The sequence below is a fragment of the Neurospora hispaniola genome (genome assembly GCF_033458365.1).
Source record: "Neurospora hispaniola strain FGSC 10403 chromosome Unknown B0T23scaffold_6, whole genome shotgun sequence".
NCBI classification, from domain to species: Eukaryota; Fungi; Ascomycota; class Sordariomycetes; order Sordariales; family Sordariaceae; genus Neurospora; species Neurospora hispaniola.
Genome location: NW_026944411.1, coordinates 310,954 through 327,559, shown reverse-complemented (window position 1 = coordinate 327,559; position 16,606 = coordinate 310,954). Strand labels below are relative to the sequence as shown.

General features: G+C 49.2%; 6 protein-coding genes across 6 annotated transcripts; 3 read left to right on the top strand and 3 right to left on the bottom strand.

Moving 5' to 3' along the window:
* Positions 1 to 3,121: 3,121 nt before the first annotated feature.
* On the bottom strand, positions 3,122 to 5,281 carry B0T23DRAFT_421613 (2-oxoacid dehydrogenases acyltransferase-domain-containing protein). Its single transcript, XM_062839773.1, has 2 exons — positions 4,739 to 5,281; positions 3,122 to 4,672 (listed from the first exon to the last, which is right to left on the bottom strand). The coding sequence occupies exons 1-2, from the start codon at positions 5,001 to 5,003 to the stop codon at positions 3,249 to 3,251; spliced, it is 1,689 nt and encodes a 562-aa protein (XP_062690455.1). The 5' UTR covers positions 5,004 to 5,281; the 3' UTR covers positions 3,122 to 3,248.
* A 251-nt stretch (positions 5,282 to 5,532) lies between these two features.
* Positions 5,533 to 7,163, top strand: B0T23DRAFT_341512 (ATP10 protein-domain-containing protein). The gene is made up of 2 exons (XM_062835890.1): positions 5,533 to 6,078; positions 6,157 to 7,163. Exons 1-2 carry the CDS (start codon positions 5,657 to 5,659, stop codon positions 6,842 to 6,844), a joined length of 1,110 nt encoding a protein of 369 aa, XP_062690454.1. The 5' UTR covers positions 5,533 to 5,656; the 3' UTR covers positions 6,845 to 7,163.
* On the bottom strand, positions 7,164 to 8,517 carry B0T23DRAFT_383803 (uncharacterized protein). Its single transcript, XM_062837430.1, has 3 exons — positions 8,210 to 8,517; positions 8,031 to 8,144; positions 7,164 to 7,961 (listed from the first exon to the last, which is right to left on the bottom strand). Exons 1-3 carry the CDS (start codon positions 8,279 to 8,281, stop codon positions 7,464 to 7,466), a joined length of 684 nt encoding a protein of 227 aa, XP_062690453.1. The 5' UTR covers positions 8,282 to 8,517; the 3' UTR covers positions 7,164 to 7,463.
* A 986-nt stretch (positions 8,518 to 9,503) lies between these two features.
* B0T23DRAFT_406052 (60S ribosomal protein L6) lies at positions 9,504 to 10,436 on the bottom strand (the record flags this gene model as incomplete). The annotated part of the gene is made up of 2 exons (XM_062839075.1): positions 9,504 to 10,052; positions 10,317 to 10,436. 2 exons carry the CDS (start codon positions 10,434 to 10,436, stop codon positions 9,504 to 9,506), a joined length of 669 nt encoding a protein of 222 aa, XP_062690452.1.
* Positions 10,437 to 10,541: 105 nt separating this feature from the next.
* On the top strand, positions 10,542 to 12,076 carry B0T23DRAFT_383798 (putative ribosomal protein L35). The gene is made up of 4 exons (XM_062837429.1): positions 10,542 to 10,792; positions 10,983 to 11,122; positions 11,251 to 11,476; positions 11,600 to 12,076. Exons 1-4 carry the CDS (start codon positions 10,790 to 10,792, stop codon positions 11,606 to 11,608), a joined length of 378 nt encoding a protein of 125 aa, XP_062690451.1. The 5' UTR covers positions 10,542 to 10,789; the 3' UTR covers positions 11,609 to 12,076.
* Positions 12,077 to 12,651: 575 nt separating this feature from the next.
* B0T23DRAFT_361586 (putative oligosaccharyltransferase) lies at positions 12,652 to 15,709 on the top strand. Its single transcript, XM_062836288.1, has 5 exons — positions 12,652 to 12,887; positions 13,097 to 13,120; positions 13,243 to 13,917; positions 13,972 to 15,121; positions 15,173 to 15,709. The coding sequence occupies exons 1-5, from the start codon at positions 12,758 to 12,760 to the stop codon at positions 15,441 to 15,443; spliced, it is 2,250 nt and encodes a 749-aa protein (XP_062690450.1). The 5' UTR covers positions 12,652 to 12,757; the 3' UTR covers positions 15,444 to 15,709.
* The last annotated feature ends 897 nt before the right edge of the window (positions 15,710 to 16,606 follow it).

Sequence of the window (16,606 nt, the reverse complement as noted above, 5' to 3'; positions counted from 1 at the left end):
CACTCAATATAATCTCGTATACGGCGAGGGTAGAAATAAATATACTAACCGTATCCCTAAAGGTATCTACAACGCTTTAAAGTCGGATAAGAAAGATTGTAAGTAGAAAGTAAAAACCGTAAAGTATAAGAAGTTCGGTAATATCTAGAAATTCAACTATAGTCAGCACTAATATAATTATAATTTAAACCTAAATACCGTAAGGTATTTACCTAACTACCATCAACTCAAAAGGACTCCTTAAATTGTAGAAAGTATTTTTAAATATAAAAAACAACCTAAAAATATATTTAAGGATATCGCCGCTACCTTATAAACCGACTTTCTAAAAGTTAAAATTAGGAACCGCAATATATTAAATATACTAACTATTGCTAAAATCGCGAAAGTAAGCGCGTTTACCCCTACCTAATAATTCTTCAATTCTCTATAATTAGACTCTATAGTATTTATAAAACTTTATCGCAAGGGTAACAATAATAAACTTAGTACGCTGGATAGTAATAGGGATAAGGAAGGTAAAAAGGGTAAATCTCTTACGTATAATAATAATTATCCGATTAATTATGTATTCTAGACTTACAATTAGTATATTAATTAATAGAGGAAGAATTTAGAAGTATAGTCTTTAAATTATACTTATAAAGTAAATTAATTTAATATACCTCTACTATAAATTTACAACGTTATTTATATATACACTATATTTAATATTGGGTATTGCTTATTAAGTAGCGAGAAGGAGGAATTTTTCTACTAGGTTCTACGCATCCTCGAGAGACTACTTACTAATAAAAATATCGCTAAACCGAACATAATAATATCGAATTATAATTATGTATTTAAAAGAACCGCCCGTACCGTCTTTAATTATAATACCTAATATTAAATTTACTTATAGTATATTATAAAGAATATCACCTTTAATATTAAAAAAAAATAGATTAGTATATTAAATAATATAGCGTTCGGTAATTAAAGTAGTAATAGTAGTCATTTCCGCAACGATAATAAAGACTACGACCGCTATAGGGATAATAGAATTAATAAAATTAATAATAATTTTATTAACCCTACTAATAATAATAACCAAACTTGTATTGTTACTGTAAAGTTACTTACAATAAAAGACTATTGCCAATACCTCAATAAAACAATTTAAAACGTACTAACTAATTAATTCAATAATTGTACCCCGCCTAACTTTAGAAGGATATAACTCAATAATACCAATAGTATTCTCTCTACTTAAATAGCCGTAGTTTATTCCAATTCAAGCGAATAATTTTAAGAGTGCTAACGAACTCTAATAGCAGAATTCCCTAATTAAAAGCGTAAGTCTTTTCCCCCCTACGCCTTCTATTAACTACTCTAACTCGGTCTTATAATATTAATCGAATATTTACTAAAAACTTACCTACTAATTACATAAGAATTTACAATATTCCATATCAAATAGCATCGTAACTTCGGCATTAAAATTACATCGTATATAGAAAGCATTTACAATATCCTTAAAAAACTACTTAAAAATCGGTTCGTTAATTTAATTACCCTACTTAACGCTATCAAGGGGAATCTAAATCGGTTAAAGGAGCAATTCACTATAATATATATTAAATAAACCTCTAAAAATATACGGCGGTATAATACTAATATACTACGGCGGCTACAATATTTAATAAACTTTACTACCCTCGAATTAATTACAAAGCAAATTGATTTAGCAAAAAAATAAATTAAAAATAATCCACCCTCTCACTAACTAAAATATACTAATCGATTTCGAATATAGTATAATCTCCCTTACTAATACGAAATTCGTTATCTATTCTTAGCGGGGCCCAATACAATTTTTATCGTACCTTATATTAATTTACACTAACAACTTAAACCTAACACTATAAATCCTCCTTCTCTAATTATTAACTAATAAAAATATATTAAATTAATTAATAATAACTATTCCCAACGGCCTTTCTTAAATTTATAAACAAAAACGACCCTAATAAAATAATAACGCAACATAATACTCCAATAATTAATAGACTACAATCTATACCACGAAGTACCTACTTCGAATTTCTACTATAAAACAATAATATTCAAAGGGATACAAATATATAATATAATTTAATTTACAATACGCCCACTCGTTAGCCTCCTCCTAAGAAACCGAAGCTTATAATAACGTAAATCAATTAGCGGCAAGAGGTATAAATCGCAAGTCTTATAAATATAATTAATACACTAGTAACGATTAACACAAGCCAGCCACCCCCCAATACTACACCAGCAGTACTAATAATAACACCGCCAGCAATAATAGTGGTAACTTTACAAATAGTAGCCTCATATATATAGAATAACAACAAACCGCCAGTACCCTCACAGAACCGTACGGTATAGTATAGGGAGCGGGTTATACAATTCTAAATTATTACGTATAATAATAAAAGACTAGATTTCTATACGATTCTAACTGTCTCGTTTACATGTAAGTCTGACTTCTATAGGCTATGCTAAACGTACAAATATATACTAATGTTGCTCACTGCAAAATTTTAGTACGGTTGACATTTACTGGTATTTACTGATATCTTCTATACTATGTGGGGCGGCCCCTTTTGGTTAGTATACGGTCACATTATCGAGGCGTACGGTCACTTTATCCGCCCCGATATAGGTTTCTTCCACGCACATCTCTGTCCTGATGAAGAAGTAAGGATAAAGAAGGAGAACAAAGTATAATGAGGGGCAATGTTTCTGGGTGAAACATCCCAATTAACACTCGAGCTGAAGGAACGGTTCAAGAGTTCCTCATCTGATCGCTTGCTCCAGGATATCGAGAGTGTGTTTAGCTCAAACTTGGCCGCGGATGCGAGAAGGAGGATTAGCCGAACACAAATAGGTATCAACCCGATTATAACACACATCGCAATCATATGTTTTTGATGAAGTTGCGAAAACTGTATGCGGGACAGCTTGCACAAAAATCTTGGACAAGATCGCATAGTGATTGGACTCGGAAATCGAACATTAAGTAAAGTACCTGGGCTGCCCCGCATTTGAATCTTGGAATGCAATTGTCATGAGCAAAACTTGTCTACATGAAAGATGTATACAGTGTATAGTATTGATGCGCTAAGGGGTACTCGGATAATAAAAGCAAATAGAGACAAAGTAACTGGAGACGCTGGGTTGCGAGCTTTACTAGTGTATTTTCTCCAACCGAATGCCAAATAACATCACCTGAGGTGCATAACCATAACATCAGGCTCCTCAACAATCGTCCTCACCACGTCCGCCGCCCTAGCCATAGTCGCCCCGTCAATCACGCGGTGGTCAGCACTCCAACTGAAGTTGCAAATCTGTCTTCGCAAAATCTTGTCTTCCTCCCCAGGCACCGTCGAGAATGCCGGGACAGTACGCATGCGACCGATGCCGAGAATGGCCACCTCCCGATCTACTATTACCGGAGACAGGTACGTGCCGCCGATGCTACCAATGTTGCTGACGGTGATCGTACCGCCAGACATGTCCTGGGGCGACAGCTTGCCGGCCACGGCTAGAGACTGTAAGCGGGCCAGCTCGGCGGCAATGCTCAGGATGTTGAGGCTTCCGACGTTCTTGATGACGGGCACGAGCAAGCCGGAAGGTGTGTCCATTGCGACACCAATGTTGTGCTGGCTGCGCATGACGAGGGATGGCTTGCCATTGCTGTTACTATCGAGCTCGACACGAGCATTGAGGACGGGGTACTTGTAAAGAGCCATGCTAACGGCCTTGATGATGAAGGGGAGATAAGACAGTTTGCTGACCTGGCCCTCGGGAAGGCCAGACTTGGAGAGGACCCGGTTGAGGCGCGTGCGCAACTCGACTAGGGGGGTGAAATCGACTTCGTCGGCATAGAGGAAGTGTGGGATGGTTAGTGACCGCGTCATGGACTTGAACATCATCTCCTGCGTCCTTGTGAGAGGCACCGGAGTTTCCTTTTGAGGGCCGGGTATCGTTGCGTCTGGGGAGGAGAACGCGCTCGCGGCGGTAGCAGCAGCAGCAGCCGCAGCAGCGGTCACGCCTGGCGAGGTTGGCGTAGCAGCAGATGGGTAGAGTGTTGGCGCAGAGTCCCTAGCTTGTACAAACTTGTAGACATCCTCCTTGAGCACCCGTCCATCCTTGCCTGTCCCAGGTATCTGAGTGATGTCTACGCTCAGCTCCCTCGCCAAGTGCCTAACAGCTGGAGTTGCCAACGACGCGTGCTTGCCCGTCTGCTTCGTCACTGGCGCGTGCGAGGGTGTTGTTGGCGTTTGTCGTGCCCACGGTGCCTCGATAAATGACTGTTTAAGTTCAGGGGCAACAGCTTGTGGTGTAGATGTCGAGATAGCCTCCCCCTTGATTGCCTGCGGTCCTTCCAAGGTCGAAACAGGCTCAGGCGGAGTCAAAGCTTCCACCCCCTTGCTCTCCGGACCGGCCTCAATGTCGATATCAACAAAGGGCTTTCCCACCTTGGCCATTTCGCCCGCTTCGTAGTATAGTTTTTTGACTACACCGGCAAAGCGACTAGTAATTTCAACAGAAGCCTTGTCACTCTGGACTTCACACAGCTGCGAGAACTCCTCGACTCGGGCGCCCGGTTCGACGAACCATTGGATGACTTCGCACTCGACGATTCCTGGCAAAAGCCGTTAGCGCGAAGTTATGGAGAAGGTGGACCGAGGACCACTGGCTCTGGACGTACCCTCTCCAATATCGGCAAGGAGGACCGGCTTAATAACTTGGAGATCTCTCGTGGCATGGAACGCTCTTCTCGTAGAGGGTGACTGTTGAGCTAGAGCAGACGACCTCGAGTTTGCGGGAAGAGGGCGAGTAGGCGACGAAGTCGTAGATGGGTTTATGATGGAGGTCGTAGTCGGCGCAACCCTGCTCAGTCCTCTCCGACTAAGACGCCACAGTTCGTGCCGGCCAACGGCGCGGGAGCTCTGCCGCAAAAACATGGTCCTCATGTTGCAGACAAGTCGTTTGAGACGATAGATCCAAGCGCAGAGTTTGTTTATTTCGAAAAGAGACCGGAAGGGATCTCGCAGCTCGAGGGATCACATCTGGCCCGAGACCAGGAAAAAGTAGAAACATGTCTCCAATACTTTCCGATAACTCTACCGCGACTTGCCGCTTTCTGTGTCTAATACTTTAGCAAAGGAAAGGATACGACGGCTGTCTTTACCCCAATCAACGTCCTCAATCGATCCAGCGGGGTGGCTTGCTACGGCTTACAGACTTCAACTGACGTTCGGCCGAGAGAACCTTGAAGGCTTGGTCGGGAATAATCCCCGCGGATAACCGAACCCCAACTTCTATCAAATCTACATGCAGTACAGTACGGCAAGGCACAATGCACCCCATTGGTTGCGTTCCTGCCCCCCGCTGTTTCGGCCTGTGCCCCAGAAAGCCGTTCGGCTTGACCCCAAACTGTGTGCCCTGGCCCAGAGCGTGGGGTCAATTGATGCTCTTGGTGGGGTAGGTTGCTTGGCGCGTGGAAATTTCGAGGGACGGTGCGCGGGTTAGACAGACTGACATCAGAAGGACCGTGACAGGAGCTTCTGGGAGAACCTTGAGAGCCAGAAACATCACGAATCGATACGTCGTCACGTCGCACATCATGCTCAGCCGCGCAACAATAAGAGCTCGGTCGACAGCCGGCGCCTGCCTCCTATGCCAATGGAGGTCGTTCAGTGTGTCATATCAGAGGCTTGCCAATAAGACACCATCACCACAGACAACCAAACCGTCGACACCACCATCGACACCAGCTCCGCCCCCCGATGCTGCTTCAAGAGATGCCGCTTCGGCGGCTCCCGTGTCGCCCATCGAATCCCTCAGAGAATCCGGCCCTCTAGCCAATGCGCCCAGAGCCTACGGCAAGGCGCTCGATACCTTCACGCCAACCCACTTGTCAAGGCCTATTGGCATGCACAACCCCCCAAACCCTGGAGAAAACACAGGCATCGACACGCGCACACTCCAACAGAAGAGGGATGACTTCGTCAACTATGAGAAACATTTGAAGAAGCGAGAGATGCTGTGAGGACCCATCCCGACATTGGCCATGTATCTTTATCATCCTCCCAGCTTCTTGACTAATTGGCGTTATGACATTAGCAAATCCAAAATCTCCCGCCCCTACTTCCGCGACTGGCGCAACATGCAATTTCATAAGGGCAAGACCTTCCTCGCGCCGCCACGTCTCTTCAAAGCCGACCTCTCCCTGTATTTCCCCAACTTGCATGGCCGGACCCTCGCCAAGGACGATGCGGCCAAGGCCGCCGACACCACACCTCTCCTAGAAGGCCACTGCTCCGTCGTCACTGTCTTCAGCAGCATGTGGGCCGAGAACCAGATCCGTACCTTTGTCTCTCCCGAAGCCAACCCAGTCCTGCAGTCGGTCCTGAAGCAGAGCGGTGGGCGCGCGCAATTGGTGCAGGTCAATATTGAAGAGGACGCCATGAAGGCGTGGTTGGTCAGACTGTTTATGGGCTCGCTGCGCAAGAAGGTGGATGAGGACGACTGGAAGAGGTATTTCTTGGTCACAAAGGGGATCACGGACGAGATTCGGGAGTCAATTGGTTTGCTAAACAGCAAGGTCGGCTACACGTATCTGGTGGATCATAACTGCCGAATTCGATGGGCGGGCAGTGGTGATGCGGAGGGAGATGAGAAGGAAGGCCTGATTAAGGGCGTCCAGAGGATTTTGGACGAGATGACCAAGGAGGGTGTTGGGAAGAACTATGTGCGGAAGACAGCGGCTGTCCCTGAGTTGAAGGCAGAAGGGCCTGTTGCGGCGCAATAGGCGACCCGGAATGCCTAGGCGTAAACATGCATTGAGATGATATGGGTGACAAAGTCTCCATTGCCTAGCTGACGTGTCACAGAGCTTTTGCCGGAACAGAAAAACAAGAACTCGATAAGCTCAAGGTTTCTGAGCATCAAATTCCTGCTATAGGGAAGCTGATTGAGCTTACGAGCAAGCCAGTCGGCTCATCGGGGGCTGAAATGGGCACATTTCAAAATGCCACGGACGAACGGGGAAATTCTGGTCTGTTCTGGTCTAGAGCAGATGCGTCCACGAGCCATGGTTCAACCGGCAAGAATGCTGTGGACTTTCTGTTGGGTTTGTAAATTATATTATCATTTTGTAAAATCACTTTCACACTTGCTTGCCTCGCAACGCCCCTGAACGCCGTAGTCCCCGCCATGCTTCCCGTCAAAGTACGAAAGCCCGACACTGAAGTAGTGTGTCATGTACAGCCGCTTGCGATAAGGGTTCTTGGAAGATGCGATCCTGTCACGCTTCCAAAGATCCATAGCATGCGCTCAACAAGAAGTGAGCCGCATAACCGTCCTCGAGCAGAATTTCTCCGCTCTCTCATTTCCGTGAAGCGCTCTCCCACGTCTTTCGCCATCGCCGCTCAGGAGAAGAACCAGAACATCAAGAAGCAAAACGCAATGAATGAGCCCATAATAATCCCATCTCGTCTCTTCCTCGCCGATATCCTCGTGATCAGGGTATTGATTCCGGGCACCTGGCTCGCCGCAAGAGTAATTCGCCGGTTGATGTGCGCCAGCCGCTCTCGCTGGGACGCGAATGAGTCCTGCACCGCGTATGCCTGGCTCAGCACGCTGTCGGCCACATCGTGGCTGCGGTCCAGCCTGCCTCGCTCGTCCAGCATGTAGTCGGCCTCGCCTTGCTCAGGGTTGGCGGCGCGGTATGCCGAGATGTCGTCGCGTACGCTGCCTAGCAGGTTGGCGCGCGTGCGGGCCGTCTCGAGCGTCGACCGCAATCGGGAGAGGTCTCGCCGGTGGTCCGAGAGCTTGTCGCGCAGAAGGGAGAGGTTGTTTTGCTTGAGCGCTGAGGGGGAGGGGTCCGAGGTTAGGAGGCGGGTGAGGTTGGAGATTACGGACTCGCGCTGAAGAGGCAATGTATTAGGAGTGTTCGAATTCATGTAAACAGTTTTACTTCACCTCTGGAAGCTTACCTTCTCCAAAAGCTCCCGTAGTCTCGTTTCCGTATGCCTTTCCTCTTCTGTCGGCTTCGGTGGGATGTTGGTCTGGTTCGAGAACTGGGCGTAAGTATGGAGGAGCATTTCGGTCTGTGAGAAAATGTTAGTCTCAGATCCTTCCCAATTCCCAACGCCCATCACCAGTCCAGTCGTACTTGTGTTTCGAGCGATCGGGCTTGTTGTCGTAACTGGGCCCAGCCCTGGGTTGAGGATGTTGTCGCCGCCATGATGCAGTGCTGCTCCTAAGCTATTGGGGGAAGATCAATGAACTCCAACGGATGCGATTGGTCTGGGTTGGCGGAAGGCAGCACTCTTGGCCGGCGAAGAATATGACGCGGTTTAAATCTATAAGATGTCTGTATTAGTAGGGGTAAGGTTGTTCAGGATAGGTCAACCGTTGGAGGATCCTAGATCAGACGTAAATGGTCGGGATGATGATGATTGATGATTGCACGGCAGAGATGTGGCTTTGTTAGTGGAAGAAGTTCAGTTACGTAGCGGCAGGCGCCACAGTTACATGTCCGCTGTACCGTAGCGGCCTGGGTCGACTCTTCAGCTGAGCTGCTGCAGAACGACAGAGCTGAAGATAGGGCTTCATCACTCAGGGGACCCGACGATACATTCCATGTCACCTCATGCCAGGTGTCAGCGCCTCGGCACTGGCAGCTGATGCACATCTCAAGAGTCTAGGCCAAGCATGACATCAAGGTTCATACAACTACTATCACGCGAGATAGCTGCGGACCGTACCGTTCTCCCGTCTGAACAATGATAGACATTAACTGCGGCCGTGAACGTTGGCGCGGGTTCATAACCATCACGGTTGATAATACTAAAGTTATAGCAGGATGCGGCGGACACGATTGGTCAGCACACATATAGACATGCGAGCGAAGATACCTCAGTTATTGTTGAAAAACATATGACAGAAGGGCCAAGCCATGTTTACACGAGCTATGTAAAGTGCTGATAAATCGTAAAGACTCACCATACAGTCGTCGTAGCTGTTCACTAGATACGTGTAATTCGCAGACATACACCGACGCGATGAGAGACGCAGATTCGCACATAGAACGCACGAAGGATATCAATGGTCGAGTATGCGGTAGGCGCAGTAAATAGCATCTGTAGGTATTGATCTTCCGCTCTTTGGACGGATCCCTAATCGCATGGTTTGGTGCGATACCAGGAGGAACAGGCTCTCTGCGAGAGTCGAGTGCCTTCACGAGCCCCCTGTACATTGCCATGGGGCGTCCCCAATGCCTCGAGTTTCGCTCGTGACCCGTATCCTCTGCAAAACCGGAAGCCGTATTTTACCATCCTGATGACTGTAAACCCTCATAACAGACGCCGTAATGGACCCGAGAACCGTCAACGTCCAAATGCAACTGACCGAGCCATACCGCGAACCGCTCCCGCATGCAGTCCCCTAGCACCCATGCCCACAATCTACCACTTCATCTCGTGGGGCTTGTCACCCTTGCGGAGGGTGAAAGAAGAGGCGAGGTAGCTGGCGAGGAACTCGACCTTCTTGATGTTGGCGATGAGGGCCTTGTCGATGGCCTTCTGGTCGGCAACGCGGCTGCTGGAAACCTCCTTCTTCTGCATCACTATGTCAGCATTGTGCGCCCCGTGTTCCAGCTCGGAATTCTGAAGTCGTACCTGGGGCTTCTCGCCCTGCTTGAAGAAAGCCTCCTCACCGGCCTTCTCCTTGGACTTCTCGGCGGTGAAGTACTTGGGCTGAGCGATCTCGTTGATCTTGGCCTCGTCGATGCCAGCGAGATCGACCTTCTGGGAAGTGGCAATGACGTAGCGGGCGTTGACGCGACGGAGGGGGACACCGTTGATCTTGAAAGGGCCGGTGACGAGAAGAACACCCTGGTCGAGAGCCTTGAGGAGGACGACGCGCTTGCCACGGAAACGGCCAGCGAGGAGGATCAGGACGGTGCCGGGGACGAGGGTGCTGCGGGGAGACCACGGGCGGATGGTCTTGCGGACCTGTAGAGAACATCGTAATTAGAATCAGTTGTGTTCGCAAAGTTTGGGAATGTCCGCCTCTTGTCGTCGCCTCCACGAGATGCACTTTGCGGTCCAAAGTCCAAAATCGCAGCAAGTGCTGCCGCCCTCCACTTGCGCCCTGGTTGTCCCCATTTCCGCGCCAAATCGATAACCGCCAAACCAGCCGCAATTCCACCAAGTGCATCTCGCGATACTTCGCCAAAAACGTCGCCGGTCGCCTGGAAAACTTGTGCATGCACGTACCTTGCGAGGCTGGGCCTCATCCTCAGCAGGGTACCATTTCTGGGCCTTCTCGGACGAGTGAGGGACCGTCCGGGTCGCCTTGCCAAAGGTCTTCGTCTGGGGAGCCGCCGCGGACGACATTGTGTGGACTTTGGCTGGGTGGTGAGGTTAGTGCAGAATCGTCGTCAACTTCCTGACTGCTGCTCGAGATTTTAGAAATGTTGGAGTGGCCCCGGTTGTGTGCATGTTACGAAGACCCAAACCCCAAGCTAACCGCATTTGGATTTTGCGGGACCGTTCACCTTTGGCAGGCGGCAACGCACGGACCACCTCGGAAACGGTAGGGTTTTCCGCCCTCCCTGCGAATTTGCGCATCCACACCTCTCAGATTTTGTTGGATAGCGAGTGCCTGAAGACCGCGATCCTCTGATACTTGTCGTGGTCAAGCCCTACTCACCCAACGTCCTTCAAGCTCGACGTCAATCACATTCAAGATGGTACGTACGGCCCATCATGTCCGACGGCTCTTTGGGGGGCACTGTTATGCTGCCAATTTCATCGATGTCTTGTTTGGCAATTGCTGCACTTCGCCGATGATCTTATTTGCGACGATATCGCAGACGCCAACCGATGGCAGATTGAAGTTTTTGGAAACACGGTGCATTGGCTGACTCCAAATTGTTTTAGTCTTCTGGAAAGGTCAAGGCCGGCGCTCTCTGGTCCAAGAACAAGGACGAGCTCACCAAGCAACTCGGTGAGCTGAAGACTGAGTTGGGTCAGCTTCGCATCCAGAAGATCGTCTCTTCCGGTACCAAGCTCAACAAGATGTACGTCGATTTTGCACCCGCCGATTCACCACGAGCCACTATGAAAACGCGATATGGGAACTTGGACGAATCTTTGGGAATATCAGGGAGGATTGAACGGGTTGGCTGACAGGCGCATCTTTTTACAGCCACGACCTCCGCAAGTCGATCGCTCGTGTCCTTACCATCATCAACGCCAAGCAGAGGGCTCAGCTTCGTCTCTTCTACAAGAACAAGAAGTACCTCCCTCTCGATCTCCGCGCCAAGCAGACCCGCGCTATCCGCCGCCGCCTTTCCAAGGAGGACGCTTCCCGCGTTCTTGAGAAGACCAAGAAGCGCACCACCCACTTCCCCCTCCGCAAGTTTGCCGTCAAGGTACGATTATACAATGCGCCGGCCTCAATGGATGAGAGACGCCAAGTCCTCTTCATTTCACCTGGTGTCGAATGACGATCCAAATAGGAAGAACCAAGACCATGCTAACATGCGTGTCTCCAGGCCGCTTAAATGTGCTTCTTCCGGGGTTAAGGGGTCGGTTGTGGGAATTTAAACAGGCAGCGCGGTTTTGAAAAAGGATTTCGCACTCGACACACTGCATCATCAATGGAGCATGCTTGAACGGGTTTTTTGGGTGCTATCAACGAGGTCAACGAAAACCTTGATCCGGCTAGGTAGCTCCATAGCTGCCGAAAATGAATGCCACGGGCTGAACCACCACCATCGCCACCACCGCAGACGGATTGTTCATGATGATACCCACGTTGGATTCTTGACGACCCCCCGGCCGGATGCTGTTCTGATCGAAGATTGCAGGAATGGGGCTCATGGCTTGGGTCCCTCTGTGCCATACAACGGCTCCTTTGGGGCTGATTGGTGTAGCCAGGTACACATAGTTGCCTAGAAAAGAGCGCAGTTGTCCGGGATGGAGATCTTTCCAGGGCTGCGTCGCGAACGTATTTGTCCTTGGTTCTTTGACTGTTCTTCATGATGTCCCTCTTTCCCCCTGGTCCTGGAGTGATGATCGTTTCGCCTTTGCTGTGCTTGGTAGATTGTGACGTATTCTGGCCGTCTGCGTAGTATGTACTATGTACTATGTAGAGGTACCTCCTGCGGTCACGTATTTAAGCGACGTCCACGTCTTTTGAGGCTCTGCGCTGCCAATCTCAGTCCTGTTTGTTGACACACCCCTGAGTCCACACTCATAGACACTGTCAATTGTTGTTATGTCTCTAGTGTATTCGCACAATGCCGCTCCCACCATGGCCAAATGCGCACCAACAGCCGTCCTATTGAATGTCGACTATATAAAAGTGCATTGACACCCTTCCTGCCACCCTATATGTTCTGTTAACGCATGATTTTGATCGATTTACGGACATTGACAGCGTGGGACAAGTCAAACGGACTATTATTTGTCTCTGACCGCCCGGCAGAATGGCCATGGGACGGCGCTAGCGAGTCTTTAGCGTGATGCGTGCCAAGCATGGACCAGGTCTGTGTCTGTGATGAGGTGGTGGAAGCTCCAACTGTCCTCTTGTGGCGGGCGCATTGGGGATTGGACTCTGGCTGGACCTCCACCAGTCCGTCAGTGACAGCGAAGCTCTCCAACAACCTGCACCATCGCGAGGACGCACAAACTACCAGATCACGGCCATCATGTCGGCCGATTCCCTAGAACGTCTCGCCAGCGCGGGCAAAGGGGATAGCACCCGCACATTGCTGCGAGTGATTATCCTCTTGCTTGTCGCCGGTGCCGCTATCTCAAGCCGCCTATTTTCTGTTATTCGTAAGCCTCCCAGTCCCCAGCTTCCTTGACGTGGAACATGCGCGGCAGAGTGAAGCTCCGGACGAGCTGGGCAGCAATGTCACAAAACTGAACCCCTCCATACCGTCCGCAAAGCTATCCTTTGCCCCAATTGTCCAAGAGGCTAAATCAATTGAATACATTTTGCTTTCAATTATAATTATGATTGCTAACCGCTTGCGTGCAACCAGGTTTCGAATCTATCATCCATGAATGTCAGTTCCCGAGCTAACAAGCTTGCTTCCTCCCCAATCCACAGCGCCAACTTGAACTACGTCCACAGGCACCGCAACAACACCGAAATCCTCACGATAATGCATCACTAACTCCCGTATAGTCGATCCTTGGTTCAACTTCCGAGCGACAAAATACTTGGTTGCAAATGGATTCTACAAGTTTTGGGACTGGTTCGATGACCGGACATGGCATCCCCTGGGCCGCGTCACTGGAGGTACTCTCTATCCCGGGCTCATGGTCACCAGCGGTGTCATTTACCACGCTCTGAGGGCTCTCTCGATTCCCGTCGACATCCGGAATGTCTGCGTCCTCCTTGCACCGGCCTTTTCCGGTCTTACTGCCTACGCCGCTTACCTCCTCACCAACGAGATGACCCCGTCTTCGTCCGCCGGTCTCCTTGCCGCCATCTTCATGGGTATTGCCCCTGGCTATATTTCCCGTTCGGTCGCTGGCAGTTACGACAACGAAGCCATTGCCATTTTTCTGCTGGTCTTTACCTTTTACCTGTGGATCAAGGCTCTCAAGCTCGGATCCATGCTTTGGGGAGCTCTTTGCGCCCTCTTCTACGGTTACATGGTTGCTTCCTGGGGTGGCTATGCCTTCATCACCTGTCTCCTCCCCCTTCACGCATTTGTTCTTATCTGCATGGGTCGTTACAGCACTAGACTTTATGTTGCGTACACCACTTGGTATGCATTGGGAACATTGGCCAGCATGCAGATTCCCTTTGTTGGTTTTCTGCCTGTCAAGACTAGCGAGCACATGCCTGCTTTGGGTACGTTGACTTGACCAGCCTTCCCTTTCAAGTCGTTTTACTGACACTTGGTAGGCATCTTTGGATTCCTCCAGCTTTTGGCTTTCCTCGACTATGTTCGTTCAGCGATTCCCAGCCGGCAGTTCCAGACCTTTTTGTGGGTCTTTGCTGGAAGTATCTTTGGTATTGGCCTCATTGGCCTTGTCGTTGCTACCAGCGCGGGTTTCATTGCTCCCTGGAGTGGTCGATTCTACTCCCTGTGGGACACGGGATACGCCAAGATTCACATTCCCATCATCGCCTCGGTCTCTGAGCATCAGCCCACAGCATGGCCCGCCTTCTTCTTCGATCTCAACATGCTCGTCTGGCTCTTGCCCGCTGGCGTCTATCTGTGCTACCAGAAACTGGCTGATGAGCATGTCTTCGTCATTGTTTACGCCTTGTTTGGCAGCTACTTCGCCGGTGTCATGGTTCGTCTCATGTTGACACTCACCCCTGTTGTTTGCGTTGCGGCGGCCATTGCGCTCTCCACCATTTTTCACACATATCTCAAGGCCAAATCACCCACCCCGGAGGAGCTTCTTCCTGAGGAATCTACCGACGGTACCTCCAAGAAAGCATCGAAGTCGGGTCTTAGAGCGTCGAACAAGCCATACATCGGCATCTATGCGACCTTCTCCAAGGTCACCATTGTTGGTCTCATGACCGCCTACCTATTGCTGTTTGTTGCTCACTGCACATGGGTCACCTCAAACGCTTATTCGTCACCTTCAGTCGTCTTGGCCAGCAGGATGCCCGATGGTAGCCAGCACATCATTGACGATTATCGTGAGGCGTATCAATGGTTGCGCCAGAACACCAAGTATGATGCCAAGATCATGTCTTGGTGGGATTATGGCTACCAGATTGGTGGCATGGCCGACCGTCCCACGCTTGTCGACAACAACACCTGGAACAACACACACATCGCGACTGTCGGCAAGGCCATGGCCTCCCGCGAGGAAGTCAGCTATCCCATCATGCGCCAACACGAGGTGGATTATGTCTTGATTGTTTTCGGTGGCCTTTTGGGATATTCCGGCGATGATATCAACAAGTTCCTCTGGATGGTTCGTATTGCCGAGGGCATTTGGCCTGATGAGGTCAAGGAGCGCGAGTTCTTTACGCCTCGCGGTGAATATCGTGTCGATGCCGGGGCTACCGACACCATGAAGAACAGCTTGATGTGAGTGCAGTCCTGCTTCCACGGCCACCTCTATTACTAACTGCTTCATAGGTACAAGATGTCGTATTATAACTACAACAACCTCTTTCCCCCGGGACAGGCTCAAGATCGCGTCCGTGGCGTCCGCCTTCCCGACGAAGGCCCGGTTCTCAACACCATCGAGGAGGCCTTCACGAGCGAAAATTGGATTATCCGCATTTACAAGGTCAAGGACCTTGATAACCTAGGCCGTGACCATGCATCTGCTTCTGCATTTGAGCGCGGCCAGAAGAAGAAGAAGGTGATAAAGAAGAAGGGACCTCGGGTTCTGCGTGTAGACTGAGATAGTCGCATGGACGGGGCATATGCAGATCTATAGATGATATTTGAAGTTATTTACTGGTTTAAACCGGATGGGTGAACAGAAAAAGCCGGGTTGGCACTGTATAAGTTAGCGTCTGTGTCGGAGTGAATATGAATCGTTCCTTTCGACTGCATTGTGAGTAACAGTTATCTCATCCCCTACTTGTTGAAAGAAGATCAATACGCCTCATAGGAATTCCTGTGTCGGTAACCATGTCTGACGCAATTGAAGTCATTTCCACTTCCATGAGTGGTACTGACAGTTTCACGTATTGTTGTCGCGTGTGTCGACCGACCAATGGATCCTGCAAGTTTTCATCCGAATCAGGTCCTCTATTCGCGGTTCTAGACCATTCTCACTCCTGCATCTTTCGGAGAGTCCCAGTCATTAACGCGTTCTACTTCGAGTCAAAAGCTGTCAGTCGCGTCGGTCTAACCCCCCGCCAGGTCCCAAACTCGTAACTTAACCCTTTGCTCTTCAACCTTTAAAACCATCCTTTCACCCCCCGGCCGCGTCTCTGTTGCCCGTCTCTGGCAACCCTGCACTCTTCGACACCTCAATTTTTCAGTTCCCCAAGACCGTTTTGTATTATCAGTCCAAACGATTTCATATTGTTACCATTACACCCGGTACGCGGTGGAGTAGAGGTACCTATCCCCACGGTTTCCGAAATCCTGGGCACCTTCCGTCGTCGTCCCCTCTTTCCCATTCACTTCCACCACTCTGCTAAAAAAAAAAAAAAATAGTTGTCGGGTCGTTTTCTTTCACTAAAGTGTCAGTTCCTCAAGATTGGATTTCTGTGGTTGTATCTCTTCATTTTGCAACTACTTCCCTCCATCTACACTCTTCTTTGTGTGTACCTTTTTGCAGAACCAAATCCGCGACAGAACAACAATTTTTGGATCGCCTCGACGCCAATTTGGTGACGCATACGGCGTTACATCCAAAGATCACTGACCGCGGTCAGACGTGTGGCGCGTTTAATACGCGACAAGGTAAGCCATCCGCACTTTTGCCTTCAGTTGTCCCTCCCGTCAAAAACGACCGCATCGACACTCGGTTTGTGTATCGCGGGTCATTCACGACTCCTTGAACAACCTCAAGCACCCCACAATACTCCTTTGTCGTTCTTTTTTGAAAAG

What these genes read in the sequence shown, in the direction of transcription:
- B0T23DRAFT_341512 (XM_062835890.1), top strand. Translation starts at nt 5,657, where the DNA reads ATGCTCAGCCGCGCAACAATAAGAGCTCGGTCGACAGCCGGCGCCTGC. An exon ending in TTGAAGAAGCGAGAGATGCT is followed by an intron (nt 6,079 to 6,156) that starts GTGAGGACCCAT and finishes TTATGACATTAG; the next exon opens with CAAATCCAAAATCTCCCGCC.
- B0T23DRAFT_383798 (XM_062837429.1), top strand. An exon ending in GGTACCAAGCTCAACAAGAT is followed by an intron (nt 11,123 to 11,250) that starts GTACGTCGATTT and finishes ATCTTTTTACAG; the next exon opens with CCACGACCTCCGCAAGTCGA.
- B0T23DRAFT_361586 (XM_062836288.1), top strand. Translation starts at nt 12,758, where the DNA reads ATGTCGGCCGATTCCCTAGAACGTCTCGCCAGCGCGGGCAAAGGGGAT. An exon ending in CGAATCTATCATCCATGAAT is followed by an intron (nt 13,121 to 13,242) that starts GTCAGTTCCCGA and finishes ACTCCCGTATAG; the next exon opens with TCGATCCTTGGTTCAACTTC. An exon ending in ACCATGAAGAACAGCTTGAT is followed by an intron (nt 15,122 to 15,172) that starts GTGAGTGCAGTC and finishes ACTGCTTCATAG; the next exon opens with GTACAAGATGTCGTATTATA.
- B0T23DRAFT_383803 (XM_062837430.1), bottom strand. Translation starts at nt 8,281, where the DNA reads ATGGCGGCGACAACATCCTCAACCCAGGGCTGGGCCCAGTTACGACAA. An exon ending in CCCGATCGCTCGAAACACAA is followed by an intron (nt 8,145 to 8,209) that starts GTACGACTGGAC and finishes ATTTTCTCACAG; the next exon opens with ACCGAAATGCTCCTCCATAC. An exon ending in TACGGGAGCTTTTGGAGAAG is followed by an intron (nt 7,962 to 8,030) that starts GTAAGCTTCCAG and finishes TTGCCTCTTCAG; the next exon opens with CGCGAGTCCGTAATCTCCAA.
- B0T23DRAFT_421613 (XM_062839773.1), bottom strand. Translation starts at nt 5,003, where the DNA reads ATGAGGACCATGTTTTTGCGGCAGAGCTCCCGCGCCGTTGGCCGGCAC. An exon ending in CCTTGCCGATATTGGAGAGG is followed by an intron (nt 4,673 to 4,738) that starts GTACGTCCAGAG and finishes GGCTTTTGCCAG; the next exon opens with GAATCGTCGAGTGCGAAGTC.